This window comes from Phaseolus vulgaris, chromosome 6 (assembly GCF_051622355.1).
Source record: "Phaseolus vulgaris cultivar YP4 chromosome 6, ASM5162235v1, whole genome shotgun sequence".
NCBI lineage: Eukaryota > Viridiplantae > Streptophyta > Magnoliopsida > Fabales > Fabaceae > Phaseolus > Phaseolus vulgaris.
In genome coordinates, this window is record NC_143503.1 from 19,753,302 (window position 1) to 19,772,977 (window position 19,676).

Below are 19,676 nucleotides of genomic sequence, written 5' to 3' on the forward strand. Positions count from 1 at the left end.
ATTCTCTCCTCTGAACGGCTTGAGACAAGGTGATCCTCTTGCCCCATTTTTTGTTTCTTATAACGGCTAAAGGATTGGCTAGAGTTTCTAGAAGAGCTTATGAGACTAAGTATTTAGAGGGTTTAGAGATTGGGAGCAAGAAGGTCAGGGTTCATATGCTTCAATATGCAGATGATACACTTTTTTTTTGTCAGGCGAATATTAAAAGTGTGTTAATCATTAAGGTTATTCTAAGTTGTTTTGAGTTGGCTTCTAGTTTAAAGGTGAATTTCTTGAAAAGTAGCATTGGAGGAGTGGGGGTTGATTTGTTTGCGATTCAGGGTTTTACAACTATACTTAATTGTGACGTGATGAAAAAACCTTTCAAGTATCTGGGTATGCCGATAGGGCATCATAAGAGGGAAGTCTTTTGGGATGGCGTGATTGAAAGAATTAAATCTAGATTGGGAAAATGAAAAGGTCGTTTCATTTCTTTGACTAGGAGAATCTGCTTGATAAAGTTTGTTCTCTCATCTATCTCGTTTTTTTATTTGTCCATGTTTAAGGTACCTTCAGTAGTGTTGAAAAGATTGTGAATCTTCAGAGGAATTTCTTATGGGGTTGGGGTTTGGAAGGAAGGAAGATCGCGTGGGCCTCTTAGGATAAAGTGTGGGAGCCTCGAGAAGCTGGCAGACTTGGTATTATTAACATCAAGCTTTTTAATTTGGCCTTATTAAGTAAATGGATTTGGCAGTTGGGTTCTAACAAGGGTGGTTTGTGGAAGGAGGTCTTAGAGTCTAAATACGGGAGGATGGAGAAGCTTGAAAAAGGTTGGGTTAAACAACAAAGATTCCCTTTCGTGGACAGATTTGAAGGCAATCTAGAAGTTGGAGGACTGGGAAGGAGTTTTGAAGATCGCTTTGTTTGGGAAGTTGGTAATGGGAAATCTATTAAGTTTTGGGAGGACTGATGGGTGGGTAATGAAGAACTAAAGAGAAAATTCTCAAGGCTTTTCTCTCTTAGTGTTTCTAAAGAAGCTTTGTTGGATTGTTACGAAACTTGGGTTAACAGTGGGTGGGAGTGGGATTTGGTTTGGAGAAGGATCATTTTTGTTTGGGAGAAGAATCAAGTCAATCAGCTCTTAGAGGTGGTGCAAGGCTCTATGCTTGATTTAGAAAAGGTTGATAAGTGGGCTTCGAAAGATGTCACAAGTTTAGAGTTTTCGGTTAAGTTTGCCTATGTTGCTTTAAAAGGAGTTATGTTGCTTTAAAAGGAGTATCTGAAGGGGAACATATGCAATTATTTAAGGCTTTTTGGAGGATTAAAGTTCTGACTTCGACCTATTTTGTTGCGTGGAGGCTATTGGAAAACAAGATCGCAACCAAAGCTAATTTGGTCAGTCGTGGGACTGCGGTTGGAAATATTATGCGTAGCTTGTGCGTGGGAAAAGAGGAAACTTCTTCTCATCTATTTTTTTGGTTGTCGATTCGCTTGGTTAGTGTGGAGTCTCTGTTATGTGTGGCTAGGGCTGAATTCGACTTATCCTTTTTAACCTTCATTCCCATTTCTTGCAGTTTAACTTGTGTAATGCACCTAATTCTGTTGATTTGGTCTTGGAGAATGTTTGGATTGCAATGGTTAGCAAGATCTGGTGTGTTAGGAACAAGGTCATCTTTAGAGGTGGAATGGTGGATCATTCAGAGACTTTCTCCTTGGGTCAATTGAATGTTTGGTCTTGGATTTCCTCTAAAATTCCATCTACTTGTTTTTCTTATTCAAATTGGTATCTTGAACCTATAGTTTGCCTAAATTCGATTTAGATTTGGTTCAAGCTTATTGGTTTTCTAATATTAGGGATTCTTGCTCTAGAGTAGTTTGGTTAGTGTTAGAGTAGTTTAGTTAGTATTCAGTTGGCTGGTTGTATTTGGTGAGTTGTACAAAGATTGGTTTATCCCTAAAATTATCCATATTTATTTATTATTGCTGATAAAAAAAGTTATAAAAAAGAAGAAAACAAGATTTCAACTTCTACCTCTTTTTCTTAATAGATCATCAACATGTAAACTATATTAAGTATAATTCTAACATTAGCCTTCTCTTTCCTTCCCATAAAAGTGCTTTAAAATGTCATCCTCCATTCCTTAAAATTTTTATAAATTAAGATTAAAAAATAAATTGTGCTCCAATCACTAAAAACTTATTAAATAATAAATAATTTAAAAATAAAAGATAATTAATCATTTATTGATTAAATTATGTACTATTTTATAAATTAAAAAATTATAAATATTTAAAATAGTTTCTAAATTGGTATCCAATTTTAACTACCAATATTTTAACTACTAACTATTTTAGATTATAAATTAATCAATAACTTAATTAAAAAATATCTTTTTTTTTGTGATACAATAATAATCTGATAATTAAAAACTAATTTATAATATAAAGTGTTAGTAACTAAAATTTTGATAACTAATATTAGATATCAATTTAAAAATTATTTTATAATTTTTAATTAATAATAGAAAATATTTTAAATACCAATAATTTTAAATTTATAAAATAATATTTAATTTAATTAATATAATGATTAATTTTTTTTTCAAGATATTTTTTTTTCAATATTAAAAGAAGTTATAGAAGTTTTGATGGCAATCTCATTGTATTATTATAAGTTGAATTTCTTATGCATGGCTAAATTTTTTTCAACTCAACTATGTATAGGTAGTAGATTTGATCGCAGCATAAAATAAAGTCAACTAATAATAAATAGCCACCATAACTATTTTAGAAAATTAAGAACCACCCATGAGCCCTAAGTTTTAGTGAGATATTTGTAAAATGTAAAAAATTCAATGCATAATTAAAATATGGTCCTTGATAGGTGGTGAGGAAGAGTAAAACAAATTTCAGCAAAGATGTTGTGATAATATATATATATATATATAACATTTGGAAGTTCACTTTATGGATGGAAGAATAACTCAATTCTGAGTCTGCACTTTCTCTGCACAAGATGAACAAAACACCTAAAGAAGAAGCTGAGATCAAAAGAAAAGAATACAACGATAACTTTGCAGGAAGTTCTGAGGAACGTGCCAAAAAGGTGAGTATTATTAACACAGGTGCAACTTTTAATGGTGATGGTAATGGCTCTCACTACGAAAATTGTTGTATTGATATGAAGTCGGATTTTAGGTCGTCACCCTCTCCTATGAAGGTGCAAAGGTCCCCAAGTTGAAGTTGAAGCAATAGATTTATCAGAATCTGTGTGCATGGTGGCTTACATAGTACATCTTACACAATTTTATATAGTCAAATGCTGTTTAGGCTCAGACCTGATTTTATATATATTTGTGAAAGTTAACACAATATATCTATTTTATAGTTTCTAATTGATGAATAAGGGTTGAAACACCAAGTGTTACTATATTTATTTATTTATTTTTCCAATAAAAAAAAATCTGAAAAAAAATGTAACTTTAATTCATTTATTAAAAAAAATTATTAAATAGAAATCAATTTTAGAGACAAAAATAATTAGTTGTTAATGTTGGTAGCAATAATAAAAACTAATTTAGATACCAATAATTTTTTTAGTATCTAATTTTTTAATACGCAAATAATTATTTTTTTTCACCAAAATTTGTTTTTATTTGATGATTTTCTAGTACTGATTTAAAACATCAATATAGCAATGATAATCATAATTATAAATAATGTTGGGCATAATCCTAAATACATAAAAGATATAACACTAGTTACAAATGACTATTGTCAGGAGTAATAAATTTGTCCTCGACGAATATTGAACCCACAAGGAAAAGTTCAATTCTCCACTATAAGATTTACTAAATCGAAAACAATATGTAAAAGTTTGTTGGAAAGTTTGTTGTGCATGATCAAATTGCAAGAATGTAAATAAAGCAGAGTAAAAGATTTGTGTGATTTAATTTGGAAAATTGGGATTTGGGTTCATCATTCTCACTCATGTCTTTTTACAAAAAAAAATTATAATATTCAATTTTGATTGATATTGATGCACATATAAAAATCATTCATATCGATTTCTTACATACAAATATCGATTCCTCGCATATTTATAAAGTTTCATTTCATTACGAAATGATGTTATAAAGCAATTAGCATTTCAAATATATTCCTAGCATTGAAATATGTTAAGCACTATCATTTAGGTGAAATGGTTAGAAATACTTTTCGTCATATCTAAGGATCAAAATCATGAATAATTTAAGCTTTGAGAATAAAATGATAATATCAATCATCAATCAAGAATATTATAGATAAGTATCATCTCAATACATAAGAGTTTGAATAGATTACTCCTAATCTCGAAGGAAAAAAATAGTTACTCGTGTTGGGCATTACAACCATGGAAAGCAAGAAAAGAAAATCCAAGATGTTTCTATCTCTTTCTATTATCCAAATGATGTTTAGGGTTATGCATCACGCCTCATATTTACAAAGGAATCAACCAAAAAGCCTTCCATGCGGAGACAAAAAAACAAAGATAAAAATGAAGACAAATAAACAAAGGAAACAACTTTACACTGAGAGATATTATAAAAATGAAGTGTTTTCTGTATGTGTTCCTAACTCTCCTTAAATATGCATGCTCTATACAACCTCCTCCACTTTCCATGCTAGAGGCATCACTTTTGGTGAAGATTGTGGAGAAAAAATTGGAGGAGATCCAGCTCCTACTAAGATGGAGAAAATCTCTCATACTTTGCCTAAAATCCTTTCATATATATTTTTTTTCTATTTTGATTAAAGAAGTAACTTGAACTTTTACATATTTGTCTCATTCACAGAGGTAGACACTTCTTTCAAACCATTACTCTAAAACATACAAAATTAACAAAAATAATAATTAAAGCCTAAATAAACTCAATTACATGAATCTTAATTAAAACAATGAATTTGTGTATTATTATAATTTAATAATTTATTATTAAAATTATTGAGTGTGAATAAAAATATTTTTATCAAGTACACAGTAATATTAAGTACAAAATTTAATAAAATAATAATGTTGTATATGTTTCAAAAATATGTTCATACAAAACACTAAGTTTATTCAATTATTATTTTTCAAATTTTTTATTTATTTCTTAACATTTTGAAATAATTTTAATATTAAAACTTCTTATTTAATTATATCAAAAAATAATCCCACGTCAATTTACTTTTAGCACTTTAATCAATTCAACAATTAAATTGTTATAATTATATTAATTAATTTAACTTTATCATCAATAAAAATTTAATTTTATTCCTAAAAAAATATTTAGAAATAAATTTTACAATAAAAAAGTGACAAAAGCAAACAAAGTATGTTTACTCATCCGTGTCGATTAAACCAACGCCATGACTAATCTATCACACACATAAATTTCACCTATAATAATTATTTATTGGCTTAGCTGACACGTCTGTTCAAATTAAAAAAATTCCAATCTATCCCAAACTTTAAAAACAAAATATTATTTCTTACCTTGCACAAGCCTACACATTACATTCTTTAAAAAAAAAATTACATTTGTTTTTCGTTCGTTTTAATTAATGTTTTTTCTTGTAGTATTATTGTACGATTCGATGTTGAAGTATTTGTTATTATCATTCTATATTTTAATTTTTATTGCAAAGATCCAACTCTTAAAAGGAAGGAATTGAACATTTTTACGTTAAATAAAAATGAAAAAGTTTAATGAGATATAAATAAAATAAAGTTGCATAAACATATGCTCTTAAAGATTTTAGTTAAAGGTTATATCATTTTATTTTATATAGTTTGCTCTAGTTCGTTCTCTCCAATGTTTTCCGAAGAAAAAAAAAAAGTCGGACGGTGATCATCTTTTCTAATCAAAATTGACTTGAATCCAAATTTTGTTATATGCACATATTTTTCTTTTTCTTTTCTTTCCTTAATAAATTATTTTTCCTATAACTTATTTTATCTTAATTTGTGTCCCATCATAATCTGAAATATTGCAATAATACATATGATAAATATTATATATATATATATATATATATATATATATATATATTAGAAACACAACAAAGCTAAAAAAAAAAAAAAATTCTATATATTAATCATCCTTTTGTCCACAAAAATAGTTGCAACCTTTTGAAAAATATCTAGAGTATTAATTGAATTAATTAAAGTAGATACAATAGGAGAGGTGAGGATGAAAAATGGAAGAAAATAAATAGAGGATATCCTAATCACGACAGAGTATATATTTTGCTCTTCACATCTGTAAATAGTATAAGGCATGTTTATGTAAAAAAAAATTAATCATAAATAACTTCGGTAATAAGTCAAACACAATTTGCATGAATTTATTGTTTTTTTATCAGCAATAAAAAATAAATAAATGGGGACCACTTCAGGGGTGGTCCAACCCTTTTACAAGAACACATAGAATCTAACTCCTAACTTGGCACCCAAAATCGTCCGACAAAGGACCAACCAAACCAAGCGCTAACTAGCTTTACCGAATCAGCCGTATACATGCCAAAGGATCCATAACCCAACAGGGGTAAAAAAAGTAAACTTCGCAGAACTTTGCAGCAATCCAAGACCATACCTTTACTTGCGCAAAGGCAAAAACTTCTAACACATCTGCCACTCCTCCATTAAAGACATAAAATATCTCCTTGGTTGGGGAGGTAGAGCAGAAAATTCTTCCTAAAACCTCTTAATTATGATAATCACATACTCCAACAACCATGGCAACATCTTATATTATATTATATTATATTATATTATATTGCATTATATTATATTGTATTATATTGCATTATATTATATTGTATTATATTATATTATATACACAACAACAACATCACATGCAGGTGATAGCTATCCGTAGAAAAATCTTCATTCACTTCATTATGACAATTACCTAATCCAACGTTAATAACTCAATTAATCAGGACTTCAAAATGGAATTTTTCTTCCTCTCTATTAAATGCTGTGTAAATGAATTTGATGGAGGAATAGGAACCCTAGGTAAGAAATTATGTATATTAATTTCTGATGTGAGAAATATATATCTGATGATATACCTAATGGAAAACCTACATCTGATGGAGATTGGATACTAAAGGAGGCTATAGGGTTCTGTCTCTGCAAATAATAGTTGTCTCACTGTTAACTATCACGAAAGTGTGTGACAAGTACAGGATTGCTAAGAGATAGATTGGGATAAAAGAGATAAAGTATGAATCAAGGTAAGTGCCTATTCCTTCTTCATTGTATGTTTTGTGTGAGAATCATGATATGATAAGATCTATTTGTGAACATAATTGTATTACGTATATTCATGTTTTGACTTACAACCCTCCCTTCAGTCTTTTATGAAAACCTCCTATTTAATACACAAACATTAGAAACATATGCATAACTTAAGATAACATGGGTAATGAATTTAGCATGGAGCTTCACAAATGGTCAAGTGCTGCATTTCCTGAAGAGTATGCTCTTGTATGCACTTCCCCCTTTGACAAATCCAAGCGTAGCATATTCCGTTTGAGAGTGAATCCAGAAAGGGTGCTGTTGAGACTGGCAGAGTCTGTGTGTGATCATCCTCCAGTTCGCTTATTTCACATGGAGCTCTCTGCTCAAAGAGACAACATGGACTGTTTCAACCTTGGGAAAGTGAGAGTGGTCGTAGATGGCACTTCTCAGCAGACTCAGTCCAAAGGTGAGTGAAAACTCAAGAAAATTTTAAGAGATTTTTTCAAAACGAAAAAACCATGTTTGTTTTGTCAGTAAACCTAAAACTAGGGTTTTAAAGAGACTAATGGAACCCTTTACAACACTTCTCCTTTTCTTTCTGTTATATATGTATAGAATGCTTAAAAAGCATACTGAAGAAATTATCAATAGCTTTGACTATGTAAATAATGGTATGTTCTGCTGAAAACTGCATAATGGTGCTAAAACTAATTAGTATCAATAAATTTATCAGAAAAGTTATTATAATATGTTGTTCCTCGTATAAATATAGAGTATAAATATACAGAAATTACACAGTCAATTCTTTCAATTGAATTTTTGTGAGGAAAACACTAAAAGGATTTTGCACCAATGAAAATTAACAATAAATTATATAAGAGATTAAGACATTATTTTTAACTCAAAACCTTTATACATGTTGTTTCTTATATATTGGTGATCTTATTCATTCTTAATTAATTTGAAACTCAAACTCAGATTTGGAATCTTAATCTGAAACTAAACCATGTTTTTCTTTTGTGACTCCCAGGAACTAAATTTCTGACTCTGGGTGCATGTTCACCTTCTGCTTCTGAATGTGCAGGTAAGGACTCTCTGAGCGATCTTTGTGGAAGCGAAAGTTGTTTTTATGAAGTGATGCGCAAAGTTGAAAGCAGTGGTTCTGTGGAGAGGGTTTCTTGGGAGTTTTTTCACTCATATAAAGTGACTCTTAGAAGCCATATCAGATACCATGTGATCATTGAGTGTGACAAAGAGACAGGACTTAGGGCAAACATTAGAGGCCCTTTCCAATGTGACGGTCCAGTGCTGAGAGCAGAATGTGTACCAAGGTCACTGATTCAGCCTGTGCTAACACAAGAGCCATCAAAAGCTATAAGAGCCTTTGCTGAGAGTGAGTTTGAAGGAAAAGAGTATATTCTCTTCCATGGTGCTTCTGATAAGCAAAGTGTCATTATTGATAACACACGTGCACTTTTTCATGGTCATGGTAATGCCTCACAGTACAAAGATTGTAACATTATTATGCAAACGGTTGTAGGGAAATCACTTTCACCATGATCTGCCATATATTGCAGATATTATCCATTTTGAAACTTTAGAATTTCCTAAAACAACATTAAACCACCTTAAAGCTCCATGAGACTTTATAAGTCGTATGGTTCTTCCTGTTCTACAAAGTTTGCTATTTTCTATGAAATAATGCAACTCTAAGTTGCACCATGCAGAATAAAATTCATCCATGATAAGTTTTTACTTTGATACGAATTATTTAAAAAATATTAGTAAAAGAGAAAGTTAGAAAAAAGGTAAAGGGTGATCATTAAATCCTTGGCATTAGTTAGATTTGGAGAGCAACTGTATCTTCTTAAAATAACTTGATATCATTAATTTTTTTTATCGACAAAAAAAATAAATAATTGAAATATTTCAGGGATACTCAATTCTTATACAAAAGACTCAAATTACACTCCCAGGTTTTCAAAAACATGAATTTGTCTAACCTGAATTTTTAGAAACCTAAATTTTTAGAAATGAACCTCGTGCAAACTAGTGATTACAGACACCAATCATAATAAGAAAAACATGATAGTTTAACATTTACAGTTACCTACGACCAAACATTCAGCTGGACCATTGAGAAGATTTCAGTATGATCTATAGTTTAGCTCCTAAAAATCTTTTTGTTCCTTTGTTTTCACAATTCTCCAACTACTGTTACCCATACACAAAACCAAATGTTGTTGACTGCTTCACTTTCCTTGGTCAATCTGAACTAGATAAAGTGCTTTTTAGGGTCATAATGCGTGATGGATGTCACCCACATCTAGTCAAAGCATTTTGTCCAACCAACCAAGTTACCCTGCACTTACAAAACATATGTGACGTTGTTTCCTCTTCCTCCCCACATATACTGCAAAGACTATTCTTGACTAATATCACTTTCTTCTCTAAATTTGCTTTAGTTACTATTTTGTCCTCCAGACCCGTCATATAATCAGATAAGTGGATGACTGAACTTAATCCTCCAAAACCCCTCGTCGATCTGTTCACCTCCATATATCATACATCGGTGCACCTCCAACTTGATACCATTAATGACAGTGATGCAGTTGCAACAGTCATATAAGATAAATGGAAATAACGGGAGAAGTAGTCAAGGCATGACCATATCTTTAATTTATTTATATTGTTAGCGTGATATAAAATATTTATCAGTCTTTTAATAATTAATATCAGAAACCTACCCGACTATATAATAGACTCACATAATTCATTTTCTAATACTTGACTATACTTTTGCCTTCATTTTGCTTCTTGGCTTTTTTGTATTATCTTATATAAAACCGTCAAATCAACCATTAAAAGTTGAATATTTCAGAGAATTAAGATTCATAATAATTAATTTGATATGCATCACAACTAACTTTAAAGGCAGAGAGTGACTGGGCCTTAGTATAAGAGATAACAGGATAAGTAATCAAATCTTGACAATAACTTCTTTCATTTAAATTGGAATACAGCAGATATGTGGTTATGTGTCTTATAAAAAGCAAGATAAGAAATGTGATTATTTTTATATTATCGTGCAATAAAAATGATGATTTATAAGTTTCACCCAACCATAAAATAAAAACTAATTTTATATATTAAAAATAATTAGTTACTATATTAATTAAATTAAAAATTATTTAAAAAATAAAAATTTATTGATATTTAAAATAATTTTTATTATTAATAAATTTATAAATTAGTTTTTAAATTAGTATTGATTTTTAACTTTTACTTACTTTAGATTTTAAAGTTGGTAGCTAAAAGTTTGATATCTAAGTAGATACCAATTTAAAAACTAATTTATAAATTTTATTCATAATAGAAACTATTTTAGATACCAATAATTTTTTTAATATATAAAATAGTATCTAATTTAGTTAATTATTTTTCGTGTGTAAAATTAGTTTTCATTTAATGATATTTTTCAATGTTTATTAACTTTGATAATATTTATTTAAAAATTATATAAAAATTATTTATAATTAAATAATAATGTTTTATCTCAATCAATTTTTTATGTGATGACAAATGATCGGTATTACTTGAGGTGTTAGTGTAGCTGAAATGTCAAGTTGCATATTGATGTCTAATATGAAAGCTTTTATAATAATAATAATAATAATAATAATAATAATAATAATAATAATAACAATAATGTAAAATTTGTATAATAATAACATTTAAATGATAAATTCAATAGCATGTTACTGATTATACGTAGCACATATTTATAATTTTACTATAAATTGAAAATATTTAACATGTGCTTTATTTATTTATTTTAAGCTTATTTTATTTTATTTATTTTAATTTTGTATTTTCAGTTTATCTCTTATTTACTGGTTTGGCTGTAACCCTTTTTGTAGATATTATTTTTTATTGATTATAGTTGCATTCCATTTTATATTTCTATGATTTCAAAATGGGCTTAAATATAATTGGAGTTTATAGTATTTTCTATATTTTTTTAAGTTGAGATAAAATTGTTTAATTTTTGTAAAAGAATCATGTGGATCCATTTTCAAACTTGTTTTTTTTTATAACTTTTGTAAAAACCTAGTTAGAGTTCACATTGAGATCCATCTTTACTTCAAAATTGAGAGCATATATATAGTGCTAATTCAGAAAGAATTTATTTATTTAATTTTTAGTTTTAAAAATTATCTCTTAATCTTCTTTTCTCTCAAATCTCATTTTGACTCTTTCTCTTCTTCTCTTGATTTCGTGTTGTATTTTTCATTCATGAAAACCTAATTATTGATAATCAATTCACATAATCAATATCAAACAAGTTGAATTAAGTTTTCTATTGATCTTTGAATGCTTGGAGATTGTTCTTCTCTTTTCTATTTCAGTTTTGCACTTGGTGATTACTATTTACAATTTATTTAAGAAATTAAATTAATAATCAACTAAATCTTGATTTGATAATTAAATATAGATTAAATTGAATGATATTTTAATTTGATTTGTATAATTGATTACTTGAATCGATTAGTTGTTGCAACTTAAATATAAATATAAATAATTGTGATATGAATAACTCTTTAGTTTTTTAATATATGAATTCACTTTTTCATCTTCTTGATTTTTGTTTTTCGATCTATTTTTAATTCAATTTTTTGTATATTTCTATTTCTACATCCCTAAACTCTATAATCCTTACTTTCAATCATTGAAAATCAATTACCAAAATAAATTTGATCAATTTATTAAAAACTCTAATTGGATGGATTGATTCAACCAGTCGGATACTTAAAAAAATTGGAACATTTGAATTCAATGAAGAAAAGTTGATTTTTATATTTATTTTTTATTTTATACACGTATAATTCAGTCATTTATATTAATTTAAAAAAATTTATATTTTTTTCATAATTTGTGTTATTTTATTCCTAAAATCTTATATATATAATATTAGAAATAGAAATTAATTCCATGATTTGAACCATGGTTGAAGTTGGTTGGATAATTATTTATCATTTTAATTAATTGTCTAGTTTAAAAACATTGATTTGATCAATTAACCATTAATTTATGTAAAAAAAATATTGTTACAAAAAATGAGATAGAAAAAAAAAAGATAAAAACAAAATATGAGATAGAAAAAAAGGAAAATACTTTTTATCAGAGCCAGGTTTCGATCCTGGGACCTGTGGGTTATGGGCCCACCATGCTTCCGCTGCGCCACTCTGATTGTTGATTAAAATCTTACAATATATTTTTAAACAATTATATTTTGTCTTTTTTTTTAAGTTTATATCCTAAATTCCTATTGATTTTTATGGAATCTTATACTACATTTTTTTATAAATAAATTTATGGACTATTAATCTTTAATTTAGATTATTTAACTTTGAATATGTTAGAAAAACACTATTTATGTTGATAAAAAAATTCACTATTTATAAAAAAAAATCATTTTAAAAATTTGCGTAAAACTAAATTAAAATTTTAGATTTTTATTTAAAAATAGTAAAACTTGAAGATAAATTTTAATGAAATTAAAATTCAAAAATACCTATCATATATATACCTATATAAATCAATATTTTATTTTACTATTTTGAAATATATAAGAGACTTTTTGTCATTTTATTGTTATCTTGGACATTCTCATCATTTTCTTTTTTTGGTTTTTATTTTTATTTTTCTAATTTTATTCTCTTCACAATCAAATGTAGCTTCTTTAACAACTTCTCACTCCCTCGTTATAAAAAATCTCAAGCCTCACTCCCTCCTCTCACATCCTGATCTCTGCTTCTATAAACTTATTCGTTTACCAATTACAAACTTATCCGTTTACAAGTTTCAAACTTATTCGTTTACCAGTTAGATTGCTAACGTATCTCAAGTCTCACTTCCTTCTCTCACATTCTTTTATGCTTTCATTCTCACATTTTTTTCTTTTCACTTTTCTTATGCTCTTTTTTTCTATTTTTTATGGTTTTTGTTCTAATTTTTCTATCTTCTTTACATGCATTGTGTTTTTGTATATAAGATTCAAAATCGACTCAGGACTATGACAAAAATAGGAGAACTCAAAACTCACCACATTGCAAACCCACAAAAAACATATGCAATGCATGAATTTGGACTGTTTGGCCTATGTGATAAGACTCTTACCTTTTGTATTTGTAGGTGACTTCACCGTTTCAACACCCAACTAGTAAATATGTATTCAGAAACCTAAAATTCTAGAATAAGCAAAAGTGAAACCTAAAATTCTAAAGTAAGCAAAAGTGTCCGGAATAATGGCAAAACACCTTCTTCTTTCTTTTTCTTTTTCTATTTTACCAATCTTCAATTAATTTATTTTTATTATTATTAATAGTTTGACATAAAATGCATAATTGTATTGGATTAATCTAGAGGGAAATTGTTATCGTTATCAAGCGCATGAAGTTTGGTCTCTTAGTTGAATTGGGACAAGTGGCTCTTCCTCCAATGCGCTCTCTTCTCCAATTCTCCTCAATCTTCTCAAACGAGTAAGTTTCTCAATTTATTTTTCATAAAACACTACAACCGTAAATCTAACCACGTTTCGTTTCTTACAAATCAGATTTGCAACGATCTGGACATAAATTTAAGCTTATTTACATGTTTTTTGTTTGTTCCCAGGCTTCTTGGATATGAAGGTGTAGAAGTCATTAATCCATATGGTAAAAAAGAGGTAAAGGAGGAAGCACAAAAAGGAAGATGGAAAAATGTGTTTATTTATTTATTCTCTTTGGTTCTTTAATGTAAAGGAAAGAGATGGTTACTAGAATATGATGCAAAGATATATTGGCTCGGATGTATTTTTCTACATAAATTATTTAAAATTTGATCACATTATTAAAAAATTCTTTCTCATTTTGTATATTTAATGGATGAATTTAGTTTTAATAGAATAAATTTTGTTTGCTTATAAATCCTATTAAATTTATTAAATAAATAAAATGTAAAATAGTTAAAGTTATAATAGATACATATTTATTTAATTAATTTTATTAAATTCATTATTTAGTGTTATTTTATTCTTGGAAAAAGTAAAAATTTAAGATAAAAATGACATGTCTAAGTATATAGCAAAGGCTTTCCATTTTAAATTTTATTTCAAAAAATTATTTTATATTATTTAGAAAATGTTAAATATACATTAATATACGATATATTAAATGAAGTTTTGTTTCAAAATGATTTTAAATAAAATATAATTATTTAATTCAAAATTAATTTGTTAGAAAAATATTCTTTTTTGTAATTATTATAGTTCATAAAACATATTTTAGAGGAATACAATTTAAATAAATATAGTTTTAAAATTATTTAAAACTCAGCATTCCTAGAGATGTCCACTATATAGCAGGAGACTTTGCAGAGAGCGGATGTTCAAACTTAACAAGAAAGAAACACCTTAGAGCCAATCAGTTGATCCACTCTACGCCAGTCTGACCGCGACCACGTATGCCCCCAATCACATTCACGGATGATGACTTCAACGCAATAGATCCAACACAAGACGACCCTATGGTAATAACTATAAACATAGATAAATTTGCAATTACCAAAATGTTGATCGACCAGGGCAGCTTGGTGGACATTCTATATTGGAAGACTTTCCAAAAGATGCGGATCTCTGAAACTGAAATTCAACCCTATGACGAGTAGATTGTCGGGTTTTCGGACGAACGAGTGGACTCCAGAGGATATATTGATCTGTACACCACGTTTGGCGAGGAAGGATGTCTTAGGAAATCCATTAAGGTCAAGTATTTGTTGGTCAATGCGAACACCTCATATAATATACTACTCGGAGGTCCCTCTATTAACCATCTAGGAGCAATAGTCTCCACCCCACACTTAGCAATGAAATTTCCATCTGCGACCGGCGACATTGCAACAATCCACAAAAAGTTGCTCGGGAATGATATGTACCAAGTTTGAAGGTGGAACCTACCAGGCGTTTAAAAAGATCACCGCCACGCGGTCGGTCGCCGAGAAGACGGGGCAGTCAGCGGAGAAATACTTCCAAGATGAACAATCAAGAAAACACATGATTGCACTTGTAGACCTAGACCCCCCAACTAGATGACGCCCGAATGGAAGCAAGTGAGGACCTTCAACCATTATCTCTCTACGATGATGAACATAAGACATACATTGGAGCGTCTTTAAAGTCGGACAACCGCAAGACCATTAGCGCAACCTTAAAGGATAACGCTGACCTTTTTGCCTGAACCGTCACCGACATGTCTGGCGTGATTTCAGAAATCATCACACATCGTCTATCTGTTTATGGATAAGCACGACCATTCGCACAAAAAAACAGAAATTAGGGGAGGAAAGACGCAAAGTCGCTTGACAAGAAACATAAAAATTGATTAAAGCCGGCTTTATTAAAACAACACACTACACTACATAGTTGGCTAACGTAGTCATGGTTCAGAAATCTAGTGGCAAATGGCAGATGGGTGTGGAATACACCGACCTTAATAAAGCGTGTCCCAAATATTCCTATCATTTGCCAACCATTGACTGAGTAGTTGATGGTGCAGTAGACCACTATATCCTTAGTTTCTTCGATGCATACTCATGATACAATCAAATCCAGATGCACCCAAGAGAAAGAGAGAAGACGACTTTCACGAACGACTTGGGCAACTTTTATTACCAGACCATGTCATTCGGCATTAAGAACGCATGGGCCACGTACCAATGGATGATGGATTACATTTTTCACGACATGATCGAACAAAATGTGTAGATGACATTGATGTCAAATTCAATTCATGTGTCAATGCGTACATTTGATTTTTACATTAACTTTGTGAGCCAATTTTTCAAAAAGAAAGATTATTTCATCCTTTACCTTGGAGTTTGAAATTTGACAGGTAAAAAATACAATTTATTTAAATTTCTTTTTGGTATTTAAATACCACAAAGTTAAAGTTTCTTGATTAAAATTTTAATTTTGTTGAGACCTCATATTATTTTTGTTTCAATTGTTTTTATCAAACTTTAAATTAGTTTACTATTTTATAGATACTTTTATAATACAAAAGAAAGTAATTTGACAGCAAAATAGAGTTGAGAATCAATCATATTTTGTTACCATGCATAAATGAAATAAAATGAAAACAAAAGTAGAATTGCTTAGCAGGAAGCAATTTTTTGTTTTTGTAAGATAAATGTTACCGTTGAAAAGCAAATTAATACATGACGTTTCTATCTTTGGGGCTGCCCCTTAAAATATCCTTTTTGTAGATTTAGCATCCTTGGAAGATGAACCAATTCCAAAAATGTTTCTGGTTTTCCTGACACTTGATGAACTACATGACACAGAGAAACAAGATGACAATTGTATTCGATTCAAAATACTAACCAACCATCAAAACTAACTAAGTTCCTATGATATCTATAAGTCTTCTAATTTTCAGTTCATCAATAAACATAACTAAGATGATTAAAATATCTCTTTATTAACTTTAGTTTTGTAATTGGAGATTACTATTTAGATCTTTTATTTTAGAAATCAAATTAATAATCAACTAAATCTTGTTTGATAATTAAATGTAGATTAGATTCAATGGTAGATTTAATTGATTGATTGTTGCAACTCCAATATGAATCTTTAAATTATTTAATTCAAAATTAATTTGTTAGAAAAAATATGCACTGGCTGATTATTTACATCCTTTATTTTAGAAATCAAATTAATAACTAACTATTGATTTGATAATTAAATATGGATTATAGATTGAATGATAGATTTAATTTATTAATTGATTGTTGTTGCAACTTCAATATGAATCTTTAAATAATTGTGATATCAGTAATTCTTTGATTTTTAATATAATTCTGATAATTTATTTATTTAATTTTGTTAACAAAATAATTGTATTAATTTTTTTTTATAAATATTAGTTATCATTTTTCAACTATGTTTATTTCTATTTAGTCTCTAATTCTTCTCTTACTATAAATAATAATGATAATAGTAACACGTTATGTTTTTAAAATTTCACTCCAATTGTAGTTGAAACAGTATTGTTAAAATTATTAGAATAACTAAATAACACATAAAAAAATTAAACATAATATCAAAATTTTATATACTGAAAACTAAAATAAAACATAAATTTTAGAGGTTCTTATCATTTAAAATACATCAAATTAATAATCAACTAAATCTTTATTTGATAATTAAATATTCCGGATTAAATTGAATGATAGATTTAATTGATTAATTGATTGATTGCTGCAATTTTAATATGAATTTTTAAATTATTTAAGTCAAAAATAATTTGTTAGAAAAATATTCTTTTGTAATTATTATATTTCATAAAACATATTTTAGAGCAATAAAATCTAAATTAATATAATTTTAAAATTATTTAAACTTTTCTAGGTGCATGTAGGTATTTTTGCTACATAAACTATTTAAAATTTGATCACAGTATTAAAAAACTATTTGTCATTTGTATATTTAAAGGATGGATTTGGTTTTAATAAAATAAATTTTGTTTACTTATAAATATTATTAAATATATTAAATAAATAGAATGTAAAACAGTTATGGTTATAAATTATAATAGATACATATCTATTTAATTGATTTTATTAAATTCTTTATTTACTGTTATTTTATTCTTGAAAAAATAAAACTTTAAGATATAAAAGTGACATGTCTAATAATATACTAAAAATTTGCCATTTTAAATTTTATTTCGAAAAATAGCTTATATTATTTAAAAAAAATATTAGATATACATTAATATACTACATGTTAACTGAATTTTAGTGAATTTAAGTAAAATATAATTATTTAATTTAAAATTAATTTATCAGAAAAATATTCTTTTGTAATTATTATATTTCATAAAACATATTTTGGAGGAATAAAATTTAAATTAATATAATTTTAAAATTATTGAAACTTTTCTCCGTCGTGCATCTAGTTTTTTTTTCTACAGATATTATTGAAATTTGATTACATTATTAAAATATTCTTTGACATGTGTATTTTAATTGATGGATTTTCGTTTTAATAGAATAAATTTTGTGTACTTATATTAATTAAATTAAAAAGGTTTAAATAGTGTAATAATATAAGAAAAAAATACGAAAATCACGACTCACATTTTTATTACAGAGTAATAATAATGGTGTTTTAAAACAAAGTCTTTTTTGTTACAAAACATTGTCATTTTGTTCCAAATGTGTGAAAAAAAAAATGAAAAACTATGATTGTAAAATGCGTGAAAAACAATTGAATGGTAAAAACTGACATTTAGAAAAGAAATGTACAACTAATCCTAATTAATTTATTTCACATTTAAATTTTGTTTAATTTTTTTAAAATTAATGTGGTATAAACATCAAATTTTAACAATAGATGAGAGATGGAAAATATATAAGAAAAAAAAAACAAAATAGATCTTAAAATTTGTTGATTTAATGATTATTTTTAAAATTTTAACTTTTCAAAGTAATTATTTATTAAAAATAAATCATTCAATTAAAAAATTATAACAAATGAATTTCTTCTCTTCTACAACTAAAAACTCATAAATGATTGATTTTATAAGTCCATACAACAAATGATTCTAATAGATAATATTGAATTTCATTAAACAATCATAATTATTATATGATAAATTTTTTATTTTATTTTTATTATTAGCTACCAAAAATATAATATCTAATTATACTATAATCTTTATTAAAAATAGATACATTTTTAGTATCCAATAATTTTTAGTTTATAAAATAGTATCTAAATTAGTTATTATAAAAACAATTTTTTTTAAATAGTTTTAAAAGTTCTCTTGAATAGTAATCAATTATTTACTGTAATATTTATTTCATAGTCTCAATAACATTCCAAGAAGTTAAAACCTTCCTTGTTTCATATCTTTTGAAAAACTCATTAATAAAGGCTAAGTGATGTGAATTTTATAATTTACTCTATAATTTTAATCTTCAGATACTTTATAGATATGTAATATCTTTTCCATTATACTTTGTGGATATGTTACACCTTGTAAAGTGTTTTTTAGTTAGTATCTATTTAGAGTTTTTTTAAGAGGGTGTATATCTTGTTTTATTACATGCTTTGCATTTGCAGTGTGATTATAGTATGGTATTTCTTAGATAGTTAAAATAATATCTCTCAAGTTGAGTATATTTATATTGGATTTAGAATTGATTTGATTAAAATCAGTTTAAAAACTCTTTATGCATCCTTTTTATCCTTATCTTTCATAATTTTTTTAATATATTTGTGTTTTTGAGAACTCCTCTTCTTAATAAATTATTTCAAGAAAAGTTTTTCAATATCTATTTATTGATTAAAAAGAGTTTAAAATCACCAATTCAACCATCTCTT

The 19,676-nt window shown here is 27.5% G+C and overlaps 1 protein-coding gene and 1 long non-coding RNA gene across 4 annotated transcripts; both read left to right on the plus strand.

The window, feature by feature from the left end:
* Positions 1–2,915: 2,915 nt before the first annotated feature.
* On the plus strand, positions 2,916–3,396 carry LOC137833057 (uncharacterized). 2 transcript variants are annotated; one of them, XR_016521687.1, is made up of 2 exons: positions 2,916–3,085; positions 3,167–3,396. It is a non-coding gene; the product is annotated as an uncharacterized LOC137833057 (long non-coding RNA). The 2 variants fall into 2 exon arrangements; XR_011084665.2 differs by having other exon boundaries at positions 3,178–3,396.
* A 4,013-nt stretch (positions 3,397–7,409) lies between these two features.
* Positions 7,410–9,012, plus strand: LOC137833056 (uncharacterized). Of its 2 annotated transcripts, none has more exons than XM_068641441.2 (2): positions 7,410–7,715; positions 8,280–9,012. In XM_068641441.2, exons 1-2 carry the CDS (start codon positions 7,427–7,429, stop codon positions 8,807–8,809), a joined length of 819 nt encoding a protein of 272 aa, XP_068497542.2. In that variant the 5' UTR covers positions 7,410–7,426; the 3' UTR covers positions 8,810–9,012. The 2 variants fall into 2 exon arrangements, with proteins under 2 accessions (XP_068497542.2, XP_068497543.2); XM_068641442.2 differs by having other exon boundaries at positions 8,334–9,012.
* The last annotated feature ends 10,664 nt before the right edge of the window (positions 9,013–19,676 follow it).

Coding starts and splice junctions, on each gene's coding strand:
- LOC137833056 (XM_068641441.2), top strand. CDS start 7,427: ATGGGTAATGAATTTAGCATGGAGCTTCACAAATGGTCAAGTGCTGCA. Junction 7,716..8,279: donor TCAGCAGACTCAGTCCAAAG/GTGAGTGAAAAC, acceptor TGTGACTCCCAG/GAACTAAATTTCTGACTCTG.